The sequence below is a fragment of the Protopterus annectens genome, chromosome 13.part0, assembly GCF_019279795.1.
Source record: "Protopterus annectens isolate FY-2018-M chromosome 13.part0, PAN1.0, whole genome shotgun sequence".
NCBI classification, from domain to species: Eukaryota; Metazoa; Chordata; order Ceratodontiformes; family Protopteridae; genus Protopterus; species Protopterus annectens.
The window spans coordinates 217,489,974-217,507,137 of record NC_056747.1 but is presented as its reverse complement, the minus strand read 5'-3'; the positions used below and the strand labels follow the sequence as shown (position 1 = coordinate 217,507,137).

The following is a 17,164-nucleotide window of genomic DNA, read 5'->3' as shown; positions in this document are numbered from 1 at the left end:
GATGAATGAGAAAATACTCACTTTCGTGCATATCTCAGCAGAAGACTTTAACAGTATAACAACACAGATGCAGAGTTTGGTTCTGTATATTCAGTAGTTTAAATGAAAGATTAGCTTTCAATCCAGGATGAAATATTGCACTACATCAGTCACTGTAACACTTGCCCTCAGCATATATTGATTCACTTATATTGTAAGAATGGTTAAGTTAGGGGTCCGAATGGAGAGATGAAAAGTCAGCAAGCAAAGGAGAGTAGTAGTGCTGAAATTGAATTCATCCTCAAGTCTTGGTGAGTACCTTCACAAGTTGGACCGTGTTTTGACAAAATCTCACCAAGGCGACACTAATATATAGACTGTATTTATATAGCATATATCATGGACAGAAGTAAGTCAAAACAAAACAAGATAGCTAGGTGCACAAGACCCAAGATAAAAGTGCCCAACCCTGGTAGGCGCACTGGTGCCAGGACTGGAAAAAATGACAGCGTAGAATCCTCAAAATATGGAAACATTCCTACAATGGGGCCAGGCCAGGCCCAGACGGAGGATGCCCCCCCCCCCCATTGTAGAAGGAAGTAGCAGTCCACCACAAAAATCATAAAAACTGATAGGCCAAAGAAGAGCCATAAAGACGATAAAGTGCACTGTTGAGGATAAGAAAGAAATTATGTATTGTTACTATTATGCAAAAAGCCCAAAATTTCCAGACACAAGATATACAAAATAATTAAGAGAGAAATTAGAGGACAGAAAAATACTTCTGCAAGAAAAACTGTCTGAAGCTTCAAATGAAAATTTGTATTCAATGATACAACAGATTTGTGAAAAACAGTATATAGATCAAGAAACCTTGACCTGTTTGGAAAAAGAAGCATCTGAGGAAGTGCAGAAATATAAACAACAAAACTAAGAGATATTTGAAAAGTATAAGAAAGAAATATGGACACGGGAAAAAAAAGAGATTTGATATGGTGAAATATGTATGCAAAGGAGAAAGCCAAATTAATCAATGTGAAGAAGGCAGCCCCAAAGATATTTGAAGAGAAATACAGTCAAAGGCATCCAGATATAGAAAATTTCACAATAAAAAATAACATCACAAAGATGGAACAAAGAAAAGAAGATTGGTAAAGCAGAAGTTAAAAAAAATAGAAGTTGAAATTATAGAGTGCCTGCGAAGTGAAGGATTTGGTGTAGAAGGCCTAGCACAGGTTATATCACAGCAGGATGGAGTGAGTCCCTAAAGAAGGGAGAAACAGGAAGATCAGGAAACATCTGAAGAAGACATATGGACATGGGAAAGAAAAGGAGATTTTATATGGTGTAATATTTATGCAAAGGAGGAAGCAAAACTAAGCAATACAAAAAGAGCAGCACCAAAGATATTGGAGGAGAAATACAGGCAAAGGAATGCAGACATGGACAACTTTACAATACAAAAATAAAAAGACAAAGAGGAAAGGTAGAAAAGGAGCTTAATAATGGAGAAGTTAAAGAAATAGAAACTGAGATCATGAAGTACCTGCAAAATGAAGAATTCAGTGTAGAAAATTTAATTCAGAAAGCACCACAACAGGATAGAGTAATGCATATCCTAATTAAGGGGAAATCAGTGGAACAGGAAGCAACTGGTCAGGTGCCATATGAAGATATTTTTGAGCCTTCCACAGGAAACCAGCATAAACGTTCACTTAAAGCTAGACAGCAAGGGAAGGAACAGGAAACTGTGGAAACTCTGATGCAGTTAATGTTGAGGAGTGATAGGCCAGTGATTTCCTATATGATGGAGCAACAGATGGCACGGGATGTAGTTAAAGTGAATGTGCCACAGGAACATGCCATAGAATCTTCTATAAAATGCCCACAAGAATTGGAAAACAAGGGCTGTGCCCTTAGTTTGGAAAAAAATGAGATAAGATAAGAGTTGCTTGATTTAATAGACATAGACAGATATATCAAGATCAGTGAAAGAAATAGACTGCAGAAGGTTAATAAAACCCAAAAAGTCAGAAGTTTGATAAAACAAATGAACACAGTAATTAGGACTGTTCATAGAGACCCATGTGATATAACAGAAGTAAACAGAATATATTACTGTGCAGCTAAATTAATAACTGATAAAGATGTACCACAAGAAAACCTGGGTAGTGAGGGAAAGGAAGGGGAGAAATCGAATACCATCATGGAAATATTGAATAGAGAAAACTATAAAGCAGTTAAGGCAAGAAGTGTCACTGTTAGAAGACTATAGAAGTGGGAATAGGTCAACAAAAATACTAAGAAAGGTAGATGTGATAAAAGCAATGCACAGTATTAGAACAGACCAGGATCTATCATGCACTATTGCAGATAAACTAAAAATTTCAGCACAGGCGGAAAGACTTAGAAGCTATGAAAATAAATATAAAGGAAAAGTATAAAATAAGCAATTTACTGATGATCCAAAAAAAGTTTTATAGAGAACTGGGAAATAAGGTAAAAGGAATTAAAAGACTGCCAAAAAAAGAAGAAATAGATACATTTTGGAGAAGTATCTATGAAGATCCTGTGGAATATAACAAAGATGCTAAATGGATAGAAGTTAAAGAAAGAACAAGAGGTTCAAAGATACAGGATATGAAATGGGATGAAGTAACAGCCAGAGAGATTGAAAGAAAAAAGTTAAAAAAAGCCTCTAATTGGAAAATCCCAGGCCCAGATACAGTACCTAATTTTTGGCTGAAAGTATTAACATCTTTGCACAAAGATTTAGCCATGAGTAAGAACTATTTATATGCACATACCAGACAGACACTGACCTGGTTAACAACAGGAAAAACAATGCTCCTACTTGAGTGAACCTGCAAGCTACCCTAAAAATTATAGACCAATAGCTTGCCTTCCGACGACGTATAAACTATACACGGGAATTGATGCTGACAGAGTTTATAGTGATTTAGAAGAAAACTCAATTATAGCAGTAGAACAAAAGTGCAATAAAAGAAAGTCATATGGAACAAAGGATCATTTGTTGTTAAAGTCATAACGGACAACTGTAAAAAGGGGAAGAATCTAAGTATGGCATGGATTGACTACAAAAAAGCATTTGAAAGTATCCCACATCCATGGATAAAAGAGTACTTAAAAATGTATAAGATGGACTCTACACTGATTGACAACATTACAGTGACCATGAAACAGTGGCAGATGATTATGCAATTAAGTCATGATAAAGGACAAATTATTATCCCATGGATAAAAATTCTAAGTGGGATATTCCAGGGTGACTCCCTGTCACTGCTGCTATTCAGCCATGCCCTTAACCTATTAAGCTGTCTACTTAACAGCTTAGGCCATGGCTATAATTTGGCTCCTAGAAAACAACAAATTGTAAAGACTTCTCATCTTCTCTTTGTCGATGATTTAAAACTGAATAGCTCATCAGATGAAGAACTAAAAGCAATGTGCAAAAGCAACCTTTAAATCAGGAAAACTGCAAAGTCAGGAAAACATCAGTTTGGGACAAAATATGATATAAAAGAACTTGAGCAAGAGGGAGTATATAAATACCTGGGAACTGATGAAGGATCAACAATAAAACATGAACAAATTCAAATAAAACTTAGTAAGGAATATTTCAGAAGACTTAAATTAATCCTGAAAACACCACTGACATCTAGGAACAAAATTCAAGCTGGAAAACAATTTGCTCTTCCTATCCTAATTTACAGTTTTGGAGTGATTGACTGGCCCCAAAACATGTTGGATAGATTAGATAGGAAAACAAGAAGGGATGGTTCATGCTCACCAAATGATTTATAAAAATCATTGCATACCAGGATTATATAGTCCCCATTCTGAAGGAGGGATGGGCCTCCTTGAAATTGATTATATGTATAGATCTGCAATTGTGGGACTCCACATATATCTGCTGACCTCACAAGACCCAAACATAGTGAAAGTTTTGAAACATGAGGAGAATAAATCTAAGATGACTTCTCTGCTTAATTCAGCAGAAGCATATCGGTGTCAAGCAGGAATGGAAATCAAACCAGAAGTGGATAAAAATCAGGCAGCAACTGAATGTGCCAAGAAACAAAAGAAAGAATATAGGGTGAAGGATCAGATGAGATGGTAAGAAATGTGGAAAAAGCATAAATATAGTTGCAAGTATTCAAAACTTCTGGAATAACCTCATGTTGATCAGGAACGAATGCAGGAATGGTTAGGGAGAGACAAATTCAAACCGAGAGATGAAAGGTTAATATTGGCAGCCCACGATAGTGGGCTACGTACACGTTGGTTTACAAAGTCCATTGAACATGTGGGAGAAATGGACAAATGTAGGTTTTGTAAAACCAAAATGGAAACAGTTGCACACCTTGTTGCAAGGTTGTGACATACTAATGGCAGAAGGACTGTATACTGAAAGGCATAATAATGTGGCAAAATTGTTGCACTGGGGATTGTGCAAACATTATGCATTGAAGTGGCTGAAAAACACTGGAAACATAAGCCACAAAGCATCCTAGAAAATGATGGTTTATATCACATGGGACCACCCATTACCAACAGTTCAAAAGATAGATGCTAGAAAACTGGATATTGTGGTTCAGGAAAAGAAGACAAGAGTTGCACTGATCATTCAGATTGCCACACCCAGTGACTACAGTGTCTTGTGTACAGAGAGACGCAAAGTCATAAAATATCAGGATCTGCAGGGAGAAATGAGAGCAATTTGGAAGAAAGATACCCAGACAGTTCCAATAGTAGTAGGAGTAATGGGTTTTATAAAAAAGAATCTGCAATCGTATTTAGATATGTTACCAATCCGTGTAACTCCATATGAATTTCAGAAGAAGTCATTACTGGACACATTGCGGGTGCTCCGAAGAGCACTTTTGGCTGACATCAAAGACTGAAACAATACTAATTTCATGAACTTTAATCGTACTTTGACTTAGGAATAGGGTCCATTCCCCATCATGGTATTAGAAACCCAAAAGACTTGGAGAAATTAAAAAGAGTTAAGAATAACACAGGGATTTAAAACAAGTAATATACAATTAGAAAGTAGATTATCTCACAAATTAAGGAGATGGGGTGACTGTAACATGAGTACATAAAATGCAGGAATGGCCAGTAAATGTAAAGTTTACTGGGACAAGTTCAGTCATAGTGAGTGCTATGTTTTAACAGATTTCATAAAATGGAGTGGAGTGATCATTATGTTCCTAGGCAGAGAGTTCCAGCCAAGAAGGTTACAGTGACTTGACAACTTTGAGACTTGAACCCATTTATAAAGGACGTGAGTATGCTCTGATCTCAGCCAGACTTCAAGTCTTATGAGCATGGCTGAGGAGAAGAAATGCATTTGTTGCAACTTATTGTCTGTAACTGTTGAATGTTTCTTTGCTTTTGAAATAATTTTGATGTTTTAAATGTTGGATTTGCCATTTTCACCAGCTTCTTCACAGAAATTGACCGAATTGCTGCTGAAAACTATATTCCAACAGAACAAGATGTTTTACGGATGAGGGTCATCACCACTGGAATCACTGAATATGTCTTCCCTTGGAAAAAGATGAATCTAAGGTAACTTCCAGAAGCTAGTAGGGATAAATAATGCCTGAAGTGTTCTTGGGTAATGAATCTGGGTGGATGCCTTCCAGACAACCATAGTAGGAGTGAAAATGGGATGATCACAATAGTGAAACGGAGTCTGAAACAACATTCTTGAAAGTGTTGATAGCAATAGTTGTGCAGAATATTTACACTTGGAATAGGTAGGCAATGGCCTTGAAGAAAATACATACACAAGGTTGTGGGGAAGAAGGTGCCCCCCTTTACTTATATGAGCTGATAGGAAGTTGCTGCCATGAAAAAAATGTTTTGGTAATGTATTTAAGCTGGACTGTGCCTCAATTTTATCCAAGCAAGCAGCATTTGGTAAATGCTGTTTTATTCTTGTGATACAAAGCTAACATAATATTTTGAGGACAGCAAGCCAATGTAGGTGTTAAATGAGTTGTGAATGAGATGAAATTGATTCCTCTTATAAGTACATCATTTCAGTGGTACTGTACTCTGAGAGCATTACTGTGGCAAATTAATGTTAAGAAATGAAGAGTATCCAGATAAGCCTACGTAACAATGTCTACGAGGAAACAATACAGAGGTCATTGTGGTTTTACTATATGCTTTCTTTATACAGTTTTTCCTGAGTAGCAGAGCTAGATCATGGTCAAATGGAGCCCCTAGCAGGGTAATAAACCAGATCCCACCCCCGTAGCCATTCTAATGCCCCATTACTTGACTGTCTCTCCCCTTTTACCTTAAACGCAATTCAAACCTGTGTGCATGCATACTGTTTTCTTATTTACTTTAACAATTCGAGATTGGATTTAATTTAAGACTTTTATGTCAAAATTTTATTGCAAAAATCCTGAAGGTCTCACATGGAAAACAGACTTTGCATGAGCAAAAGTAAGCTTCTCTTCAATTGAAACTCACATTCTTTGAAATGCATCTGTCCAGTGGTGGATTAAGTGTATCTTGTGCCCCCAGGCTGTTTTCAAACAAGGGGCTCCCTGCACACATTTTTAGGACCATATTCTCTGATGCACTTTCCTGATTGTTTTAAATTATATTTCTTGTTTAATACAATGACACTTGTTAGAGGGTTTACATTTTATAGTTTTGAGCATTTTTTTCAGTAAGCAGTGAAACAAAATGCATGAACCAATAATGACAAACGTACCCATTTCAGAACATTTCAACCACTCAAACTGTCGTAAATATAATCCATCAATATCCATACTAAGCAATTACATCCACTTTATCAGCTGTGTATAAATCATGTTTGATTGCAATAAAAATGGTTACAGTAAAGTATTCCAATTTGCAAATACAAGCTAATGACGTTTTATCAGCTCAGCAGTCAGACATTTCTTTGCACAGACATCCCCCAAACCCAGCAATTAGTTACATTGTTGCTTGCATTATTCACAGATGTCTGTGTCAAAAAATGCTAATAATGACCAAAGTCACATTTTTCACATTTGTTTCACAAACACACAGTAGCCAAACCATTCAAACTTAATTCACACACACACACACACACACACACACACACAAACACACACACACACACACACTATTCCTGCAAAGCCAGATTAAAGACTAAAAATGACCAGATGATAAGAGCATAAGGTACTTTCATCCACAGAAAGCCCCCTCACCCCACAAACAGTTAAAGCCACTTCATTGACTGTGTATACTACTTATTGTTATGAAGAATTAAATAATATTTATTGGTAGCTTTGGATGAACTACCTGAAAGTGCAGAAAGATCACTTGCATCATACTGTAAGATCCAGGTATATGTAATACAGTTTAAATACAAGAGTATTTCTGACAGCATAAGAAATATTAACTGCCTGATAACCTATACAAAGTCAACATGCTCAATCCCTGCAGAGGTAAAAGTAATCTGAATAATTACACATTAAAGAAAATTGTTTCTAATGCAGAGGTTACTGCTAGCAAACAACTTTGCATTTCAGCGCTTCATCTGCAAATGCATTGGCTGCTACCCTTGACAAATAAACTCTTAGTTACAGTAAAACAATGGTGTGCCCTTTAAATTGCCATAACTTTTTCTGAACTATATCAGCTTTACAATAGGGAATGGCTGGCAAAAAATTACAACAGGTTCATAGCTGCTAGGCATGCAGTCCTGGAGTCCATTAAGGAGCCTATTTCAAACTCCCAGTTATGCCAAAGCATGGTCTGGTTACATGATTTGCTTAATGTTACACAGTAGATACAAAAAGGTGGGATGTTTCAAACCCTGCACCTTTGCCACAAGAAACAGCTCATTAACAAGTCAAACCTTTAGCCCTCTGTGCTAATTGCCAGAGCAGTGGCATAGCTAGGATTTGTGCCACTCAGGGCTGTCTTTGAGTTTGCCGTCCCTCCCCCTCACAAAATCATAGTCAAATGCCCCCCCCCCATACACAGCCCTCACCCCTTGCAGGCATTCCAGTGTCCCATTACTTGGCTATTTCTCCCCATTTACCATAAATGTAATGTGCATACTGCTTTATGCTTTACTTCTACAATTATTATTTGAATTTAATTTAAAACTTTTTTTTTAATTTTATAGCACAAACACTGATAGACATCTGCTAAACAAAGCAATACAGGCTCACAATGAAAACAGATTAAGCATTAAAACCCCGGCCCTTGAAACTCACATTCATTGAGACAGCATTGAAACCCACATTCAAAGAAAATACATCTCGCCAGTTGAATATAAAGTTTACCTTTAGGCTGTTTTCAAGTCATAGGCCCCTTGCACACATATTTAGGACCATGCAAACATACATGTGTTCTTTGATTTACCTTCCTGATTGTATTAAATTATATTCCTTGTATAAGACAGCACACTTGTTAGAGCATGTTTTAACTTTATTATTTTGAACATTTTTTTATTAAGCAATGAAACAAAATGTATGAACCAATAATGACAAAACTGCCCAATTCAGAACATTTCCATCATAAAAGTCTAGCTTAATATACGAAACAGGAACACAAACACTGGAATGTTTGGTAAGGTTCTTTTAATTCTGGTACCTTGGCCTTCACCTTCTCCTGGAATACATTTTACAACATCAAACACCACCCCTTTTATAATGCATTTAATTACATAATTAATGCTCCCTAATTTAGCAATTTATTAATTTAATTATTAACTCAACCATACCATTTCACTTTAAAAATACTGACTTCATTCACATTCATAATTTCTGACTTCATTAAATGTACTATCAATTATATATGAACATTTTTAATCCACCTAAGCTATTATTAATAAATAACCACATTGTTAAATGTTATTATGACATCTATTATTACACATTTTTTTTACAAAATTTAGAATTCATACATCAAACATAGATTCTTTCTAAAAAGTTTTTTTTCTAAAATAAATTATTATTCTAAGAAATATGTGGAAATATTCATTCTAAATTTCCATGTTCATTCCATTCGGAAACAAAGTTTTATAATTGAGAATAAACCTAGATTCCATTTGTAATAATTTATCACGAAAAGCTGCTTCATTTCAAAAGCATTGGGCCTACCATTCCATTTGTAATAATTTATCACGAAAAAGCTGCTTCATCAAAGCATTGGGGGGGCCTCTACACACAAAATATGAATCCCTCAGGGACCCCCTTATGTTGTTCACAAAAATGTTTGGCAACAGGATTTTCCATTCTTTTGTGTCTTATGTCACCCAAATGTTCAAGAATTCTAAGCTTGACCTTTCTAGTTGTTTGGCCTATATACCACCTCTGTCTCACACAACCACATCCTATAATGTATACCACCCCTGTGGAGTTGCAATCATAATATTCCAGGGCCCATCATAAAAGTCTACTCAAACTTCTGTCATTACAATCCACCAGTATCAGTAAATATGTACAATGTATTTATTTTATTTTATTTTACATTTGTTAACCGGGAAGGTTCAACTGGATACAGTCCATTTTCAGCTGAGGACCAGGGAGAAAAGCTCCATATAACAATAAGTACATGAGAGAAAAAATATAAGGAAACATATAAGCAAATATGTAAGAATACATATGTGCACTCATGAAAGAAATACATATGAGCATATATACAGTCATTATTAACAAGTTCTAGTTGTAAGGAAATTCATATAGTACATTATACATGACAATGGTTGAAAAATACAAAAAAATCACAATTTTTTTATACTAGAAGATAGGTATTTGTTTTATAGAGTATACATCATTGAATATGAAAAGTACATATCATCGAATAAACAAGTATAGCAGGGGAAAACAGGTGATCCCTAATGGAGTTCTTGCAACAGTGCAGTGGTGTAGATTAGCCAAGGGTGTTGCATGAACAAAGCCAGTTGTTTGTATAGTGGGTTTTCAGGAGTTTTTTAATGTGGGTAATAGAGGTGGTAGAAGTAATTTGGCTTGGGAGTGAATTCCAGCTTCTGACAATAGTGCAGGCAAATAAAGATTTACCAGCATCATTTTTGTATTTGATGACATTTATGAGGTTTTGGTTAGTAGATCTTAAGGCTCTAGTGGTAATGTGGTTTTGTTAGGAAGGTAGTAGAGCTTGTGTGCTATTGAGAGTTGATTGAGTAGGAGTAGGTGAGGCAACTCCAGCCAGTTGAGTTGCTTGAGGGATAGACAGTGGTGGGATCTATAAGAGGCATCAGCTGCAAACTTGGCTATCTTGTAACAAGATTCCTTTCTGTTTAGTTCTGTGTGATGGAGATTAGTCATAATGGGGAAGGCATAAAGGAGGATGGAAAAGAGGTGAGTTCTTGCAATACTGGCTTTGGTATGTTTAGTGATGAAGTGTTTGTTCCTATAATGGAGACTAAGCTTTTTGTTTGCTTTCTTGATTGTTTGTGCTATGTGTATGTTGAATTTTAGATTGTTGTCTATTTCAATGCCTAGCAGTTTTGTGTGCGTTGTTGGGGTGATCTGTGTATTGTCTTTCGATTTTATGGTAAATTCATTGTTTAGAGGAGGAGATCTATCATGGCTAAAAAGCATTAGTTTGTTTTTTTTTTGGATTAAGAATAAGTTTAATGTTAGTGAACCATGCTTCAGCTAAAGTAAAGTTGTTTTGAGTTAGGGTTTGTAGCTCATTTAGGGTGAGGGTGGCACATATTGTGAAGGCTGCCAGCCTAGCCCAATAGAATTTTATAGATAATTCTGTCATTTGTAAATATTAATGTAAACCACAGGGCTGTGTCTTAAATGGTAAAACTAGTGTTACATATGGAACTGAAAAAAAATTAACAACAGTGCACTCTGCTGTAAGGAAGCTAAGTCAAGAATTTTATGACTGACTTTGATCTTTAAAGGTGGCTCTGGCCTGTCTAGGTGAAGGAATTATTGCTTTTGTTTTAAGGCCAGAGTTAATGGCCAGTATTTGCATGCATAAATGTCCTTTATTGCTCTGGTTTTTGCCCAGAGGTGAAGAATGTAAATGCAGTTTCTGTTAGCCTGGGAACCCAGGGAAGTGTGAAGAATGATGTAATGTGAACTAGGAATGTGATTTTAAAAACAGAGAGAATCAGAGAGCATTAAGCATTTTTGTCTTGACCACCCAACTCAGCACTGCCTTTGCACTATATGTAAGTTTATCTTTGATTTGTGTTTTCTCTTAGAAATAGCTAGAAACTAGAAAGATTAGACTGTTTTTCTGTGATGTCAGAACTGTACTACTGAATTAAGTATTTCTGTGTGATCTCTGTACTCTTGACTAGCACTGTGTAGTAAAAAGTATTGTCTTGTGTTTTTATTATTTATTATTAAATAAAACCTTTCAACTGTGACTGTTTTTGTAGAGATAATTTAAGCTCTTTGGAGTACTTGCATGCCTTTGGTAAAATTGTACAAACCCACTTCAATAGCTTTAGCCCTGGGCTATACTGCCAATTGGATAATAATACTACAGAGTAATAATTGGACACCCTTTTAAGGGCCTTTGAGTAGCTGATAAATATTAGTGGGTTGTGGAAGCTGGTACTACCGTATAGTCTGGGAAAAAGGGGCACAGCTGGAGAACCTGTGCCAGCCTTCCCCATGAGTGTCTATGTGGTTGTATAAACTCTTCTCAAAGTGTGTGTGTGTGTGTGTGTGTGTGTGTGTGTGTGTGTGTGTGTGTGTGTGTGTGTGTGTGTGTGTGTGTGTGTGTGCATGCGCGCCAGATACTTGGGCAGGCATATGAAGCACTGGTTGGACAGAGTGGGTGCTGGAGTTTTAGCTTTCCCACTAGGTTGAGATCTGGACCCTATAACTGTGCCAGTGGGGAGTTTTATTGGGGACCTGGAGAGCCAGGGAGTGACCAGCCCCAGACTGACTGTGATCTCTGTGTACTCTTAAGGGAAATTATACTTTACTGTGTGTATTTATTATCCTTTCCTCCTATATGAGACGTCCCTCACTGGTGTTAGTGGTGAGGATGTCGGGCCAGGGCATGGGGGTCACATATTAATTGGTGGCAGTGGTGGGATATCCACACCACATATTAATTGCTTGGGAAATACTAATTGGCTTATAGTGGTATGGGTTGAGTTAATTTCTGTAGCTTGTGTACAGTAAGCTTTGAAGGTGTTTTGTACTCTAAATCAGCCATGCAATGAATACTCAAGAGTTCAGATCACAATTGTTTTATTTCTTTTGTTAGCCTAGTTAGTCAGGGTGAGCAGGCAGCATGTCAGCAGAGGAGTATGGAAAGCTGACGAGCCACCTGGCAGACATGTGCAAGGCTAGGGGACTGGTGCATGGAAACATGACTAAGGCAGACCTGATTGCAGGCTTGGTTACAGCTGCATCAGAAAACAGCAACCAGGAGGACAGTTAGACTGGCAGTGGAGATATAATACCTTTGGAGAATGGACAGCTCAACCTTTCTGCAAAGGACTTAAAAATCCTTCTGAAGCTAAAGAGACTTGATTTGGAGGCCAGGCATTTGGAGGTAGAAGCAAAGGAAAAGGAGCAGCAGAGGAAGCATTAGAGGGAAATGCTGACTCTTCACCAGAGTCATGGAGGTAATGGGGAAAGGGGTAACTGGACCCCAGAAGCACAAAAGGTCATTCTTCCGCAATTTAGAGAGGGGGATAATTTTGATAGTTTCATTCATTCAATGTGAACCAGGAATGTGATTTTAAAAACAGAGAGAATCAGAGAGCATTAAGCATTTTTGTCTTGACCATCCAACTCAGCACTGCTTTTGCTCTATATGTAAGTTTATCTTAGATTTGTGCTTTCTCTTAGAAATAGCTAGAAACTAGAAAGATTAGAGTAAGTCTTTTTCTGTGATGTCAAAACTGTACTACTCAATTTTTTGAAGTATTTCTGTGTGATCTCTGAACTCTTGACTAGGACTGTGTAGCAAAAAGTATTGTCTTGTGTTTTTATTATTTATTATTAAATATTTTTAAACCCTTTCAACTGTGGCTGTTTTGTAGATATAATTTAAGCTCTTTAGAGTACTTGCATGCCTTTGGTAAAATTTACAAAGCCACTTCAATAGCTTTAGCCCTGGGCTATACTACCAATTGGATAATAATATTGCACAGTAATAATTGGACACCCTTTTAAGGGCCTTTGAGTAGCTGATAAATATTAATGGATGGTGGCAGCTGGTACTACCATATAGTCTGGGTAAAAGGGGCACAGCTGGAGAACCTGTGTCAGCCTTCCCCAGGAGTGTCTGTGTGGTTGTATAAACTCTTCCCAAAGTGTGTGTGTGTGTGTGTGTGTGTGTGTGTGTGTGTGTGTGTGTGTGTGTGTGTGTGTGTGTGTGTGTGTGTGCTACTTGGGCAGGGATACGAAGCACTGGTTAGACAGAGAGGGTTTTGGAGGTTTTAGCTTACCTACTAGGCTGAGACCTGGACCCTATAGCTGTGCCAGTGGGGGGAGTCTTATTGGGGACCTGGAGAGCCAGTGAGCGACTAGCCCTGGACTGACTATGATCTCTGTGTGCTCTTAAAGGAAATTGCACTTTACTGTGTGTATTTGTTATCCTTTCCACCTATATGAGATGCCCCTCACTAGTGTTAGTGGTGATGATTGAGGCTCCTTGATTGCTGGGCCAGGGCACGGGCATCACATGATGTCATCTGCATCTTGCACTATTGAGGCAGAGAGGGAGAATGAAGCTATTTGGTTTGTAAATCAGGAAAACAGCAAAGGACTGAGGATAGAACCCTGAGGGACTCCTATGGATACTGGTAATAGGGGGGACAGTTGGTCTTGCTATAGGACTGCTTGCTGATGGCCTTTTAAGTAGCATTTGAACCATGATGTAGTAGAGGAGCTTATGTTAAGGGCAGATATAGATTCGAGAAGTATACAGTGGTTAATCATATCAAATGCTTTAGATAAATCTAAGAATATGGAGGATACGAATAATCCCTTGTTCCTATGTTGATTGACTATGTTAGTAAATGACAGTAATTCAGTGGTGGTGCTATGGGTGGTCTAAAGCCATGCTGAGATTTGGATAGTAAATTGTTATTTAGGAGATACTGTATTAGTTGAGAATGAACAACTTCTTCTTTCGGCTTTTCCCGGTTAGGGGTCGCTACAGTGGATCACCTGTCCGCTCATGATTGGCAGTGGAGTTTTACAGTGTTGAGTTGCCAGCCCAGCGCCCAACCTTCCACAGAAGGCACTCTCACCAGTTACCATACACACTGTTCAAATCTATCCGTGTGCGTACTGTTTTCTTAATTACTTCCACAATGTTTACAGATATTGAAATAAAATAACACAAACACAGATAGCCATTTGCTAAACAAACAATACAGTCTTGCAATGAATATAGATTTAGCATGGACTTCTCTGCCCTTGAAAGGGCGAAACTCACATTCATTAAAATAGTATGAAAACCCAGATTCATAGAAAATGCATCTGGCCAGTGGAGGATTAAGTTTACCTTTGGGCTGTTTTCAAAACAGACTATGTGCACACATTTTTTAGGGCCATGCATACACATATTTATTTTTTGATTCATCTTCCTGACTGTATTAAATTATATTCCTTCTATAATACAGCACCACTTGTTAGAATGGGTTTTAAATTTGTAGTTTTATACATTCTTTTAATAAGCAATGAAACAAAATGTATGAACGAATAACTACCCATTTCAGAAAATTTCAACCATAAAAGGCCACTCAAAACATCTGTAATTACAATCCACCAATATCACTCGATACGCACAATCTCTGCAGAAGTAAAACCATCTGAATAATTCTACATTAAAGAAATCTGTAACTAATGAAGAGGTTGCTACTGACAAAAAACTTTACATTTTAATGTTTTATCTATAAATTCAGTGCCTGCTGCCCTTGAAGAATTAATTGCCTATATATTACATTAAAAATATTGGTAAGTTAGTTATATTGCAATAGGAAATAACAAACCAACAAGTTCATAGTTACTACATGAACTACTCTCTCTAATATTTTTGATAATGGTGATATAATTGTGATTGGGTGATAGTTTGTGAGCTCAAGAGAGTTACTTCCTTTGTGCAGTGGAATAATATGTGATCTTTTTCATAAGTCAGGAACTTTGCATTCTGATATAGACCTATTTATGAAAAGAGATATGAGATAAGCTATAGTCTCTGCTGTTAACTGAAGGAAGTTTGCTGGAAAATTATCAGCAGCTAGTGTGGTTGGTTTAAGTTTTTTGAGGAGTTTGGCTATTATCCTAGTGGGCACTGGATGTAGAGAAAAGCTGGGGGGAAGTTTAGTGAACTGGGGTTGGTAGGGGAAGCTGTTGGAATGGGGCCAATAGTACTGTTTTGGATGTTGGCAAGGGCTTGGTCTGTTTTAGTAAAGTAGTTTTTAAATTGAGTGGGGTGTCTTCCTGGTTGTTTGGTAATACAGGGGTAGGGGTGGTGGCTTTCCCTGAGTGAAGTAAATTATTTATTGTGGGCCAGAATTTTTGAGGGTCATGAGCACATTATTCCTACATGGATATGTAGTAATTAGTTTTGCTAAGTTTAATTTGGCTTTTGGCTTTGTTGCGAAGTTCCAGATAGTTTTGTCTCAAGGTAGTTGTCTTGGATTTCTGGTATTGTAATCAGGCTTTGTCCCTTTCTTTCATTATAATTTTAGTATCTTTTGCTAGCCATGGGGCATAGTTAGTTTTGACTCTGATGGTTCGGGATGGTGCATGATAGTTTAAGATATTTAGGAAGGTTGAGTTGAAGTATTGCATGAATTTATCTAAGGGTAGTTGTTTTAAGGGAGTCCAATTGCAACATTTTAGTGCATGTATTAGGTTGTTGGCTCTGAAGGACTTTTTGTTGCGTACTACTCTAAAGATGGGTTGATTAATGTGGTGGGATCTGTTCCTAATTAGATAGGTTGCTTGATGATCGCTCAGACTGTCTGATTGATGTGCAAGAGTGAGGTCAGATATCAAAATCCAGTCTAGGATGGACTGGTGTTTGGTAATCTTGTCAATTCTAGTGGGGGTAGATATAATTTGAGTGAATCCATGAAGGTAAATGTAGGTCGAGGGATTGTGGCTGGTACAGTCAAACCAGTAATGTTAAAGTCACCTAATAGTATGATCTCTTGTGGAAGGGAGGTTGTCATCCAGTTTAGCAGGTTTTCCATTATAGTAATATTATTGCCTGGTAGAATATAGCCACCTGCAATAATTGTGTTTGTTGGAGTTTAGTTTTAATTTGGCAAGAATTACCTCTACGTCTTTGATTTCCTGGGATTACAATCAAATTGTTCTATAGTGAGATGGTTTGAGAATAATATTGCTACTCCTCCACCCTTTTTCACTAACCTATCTCTATGTATAATATTGTAGCCAGGGGCAGTGATCTTGTTATTGTGGTGCTCTGGTTTAAGCCAAGTTTCAGTTAAAACAGTGATATCTGGTTTGTATACTGCTAAAAGGGCATGAAGGTCCTGAATTGTGTTAAGTGTGCTTCTTACGTTTAAGTTTAAAAGGAGGAGACATGAGGTTGGTTTTAGATATAGAGGATTTGGTCAGGTTAAGTATGAGTTTGTTGTTGTATTGGGTCCTGGATTAGGGGGTATGTCTCCACAGCAAGTGAGTCTTTTGAGAAGGTATAGATAAAGTTTAGTTAGTTTGTGTATTATTTTGGTTTGTTTTTGGGAAGAGTGGGCATTAGTTTTATTTGTTTTCTTTCTATATAAGTAGGGAAAAGGTTGGGAGGAGGTAAGGTCACATGGTGATATAGGAAAGTTTATTAGTTTTATTGTATTGGCTATGGATTTTGTCTGGCCTGGTGGTGGGGTGTTGATATAACATTTTGTGTGGTAGGAGGAGAAGATGGAAAGCATAAATAGAGAAAAGATAGTTAATGGGTATAGTACTACTTTTAGAAGTAGGGTATTATGTGGCAAGTGCATGTTATATAGTATCTGAAGGAGTGGGAAGTGACTAGGAGTAATTTGTTGAGCTGTAAAGGTTAGGTGGTGTGTGACAGTGCAGTATACAGGGTGTGGTGAGGTAATTTGCTATGTTTTTTTTAGGTCTGATGTGATTGGGTAATTGGGAGTGAGAGTTGACTGGAGGATGTGATCAATAATTATAACTTTAAGTGATAAGGGGGT

The 17,164-nt window shown here is 37.3% G+C and overlaps 1 protein-coding gene across 1 annotated transcript in view; it reads left to right on the top strand.

Moving 5' to 3' along the window:
• The window catches only part of LOC122787873 (guanine nucleotide-binding protein subunit alpha-15-like), a 183,146-nt gene that overhangs the window by 92,361 nt on the left and 73,621 nt on the right, over positions 1 to 17,164 (top strand). The window contains exon 3 of the mRNA XM_044054790.1: positions 5,449 to 5,577. Within this exon, the coding sequence (XP_043910725.1) occupies positions 5,449 to 5,577 (129 nt within the window). The remainder of the gene's footprint in view (positions 1 to 5,448; positions 5,578 to 17,164) is intronic.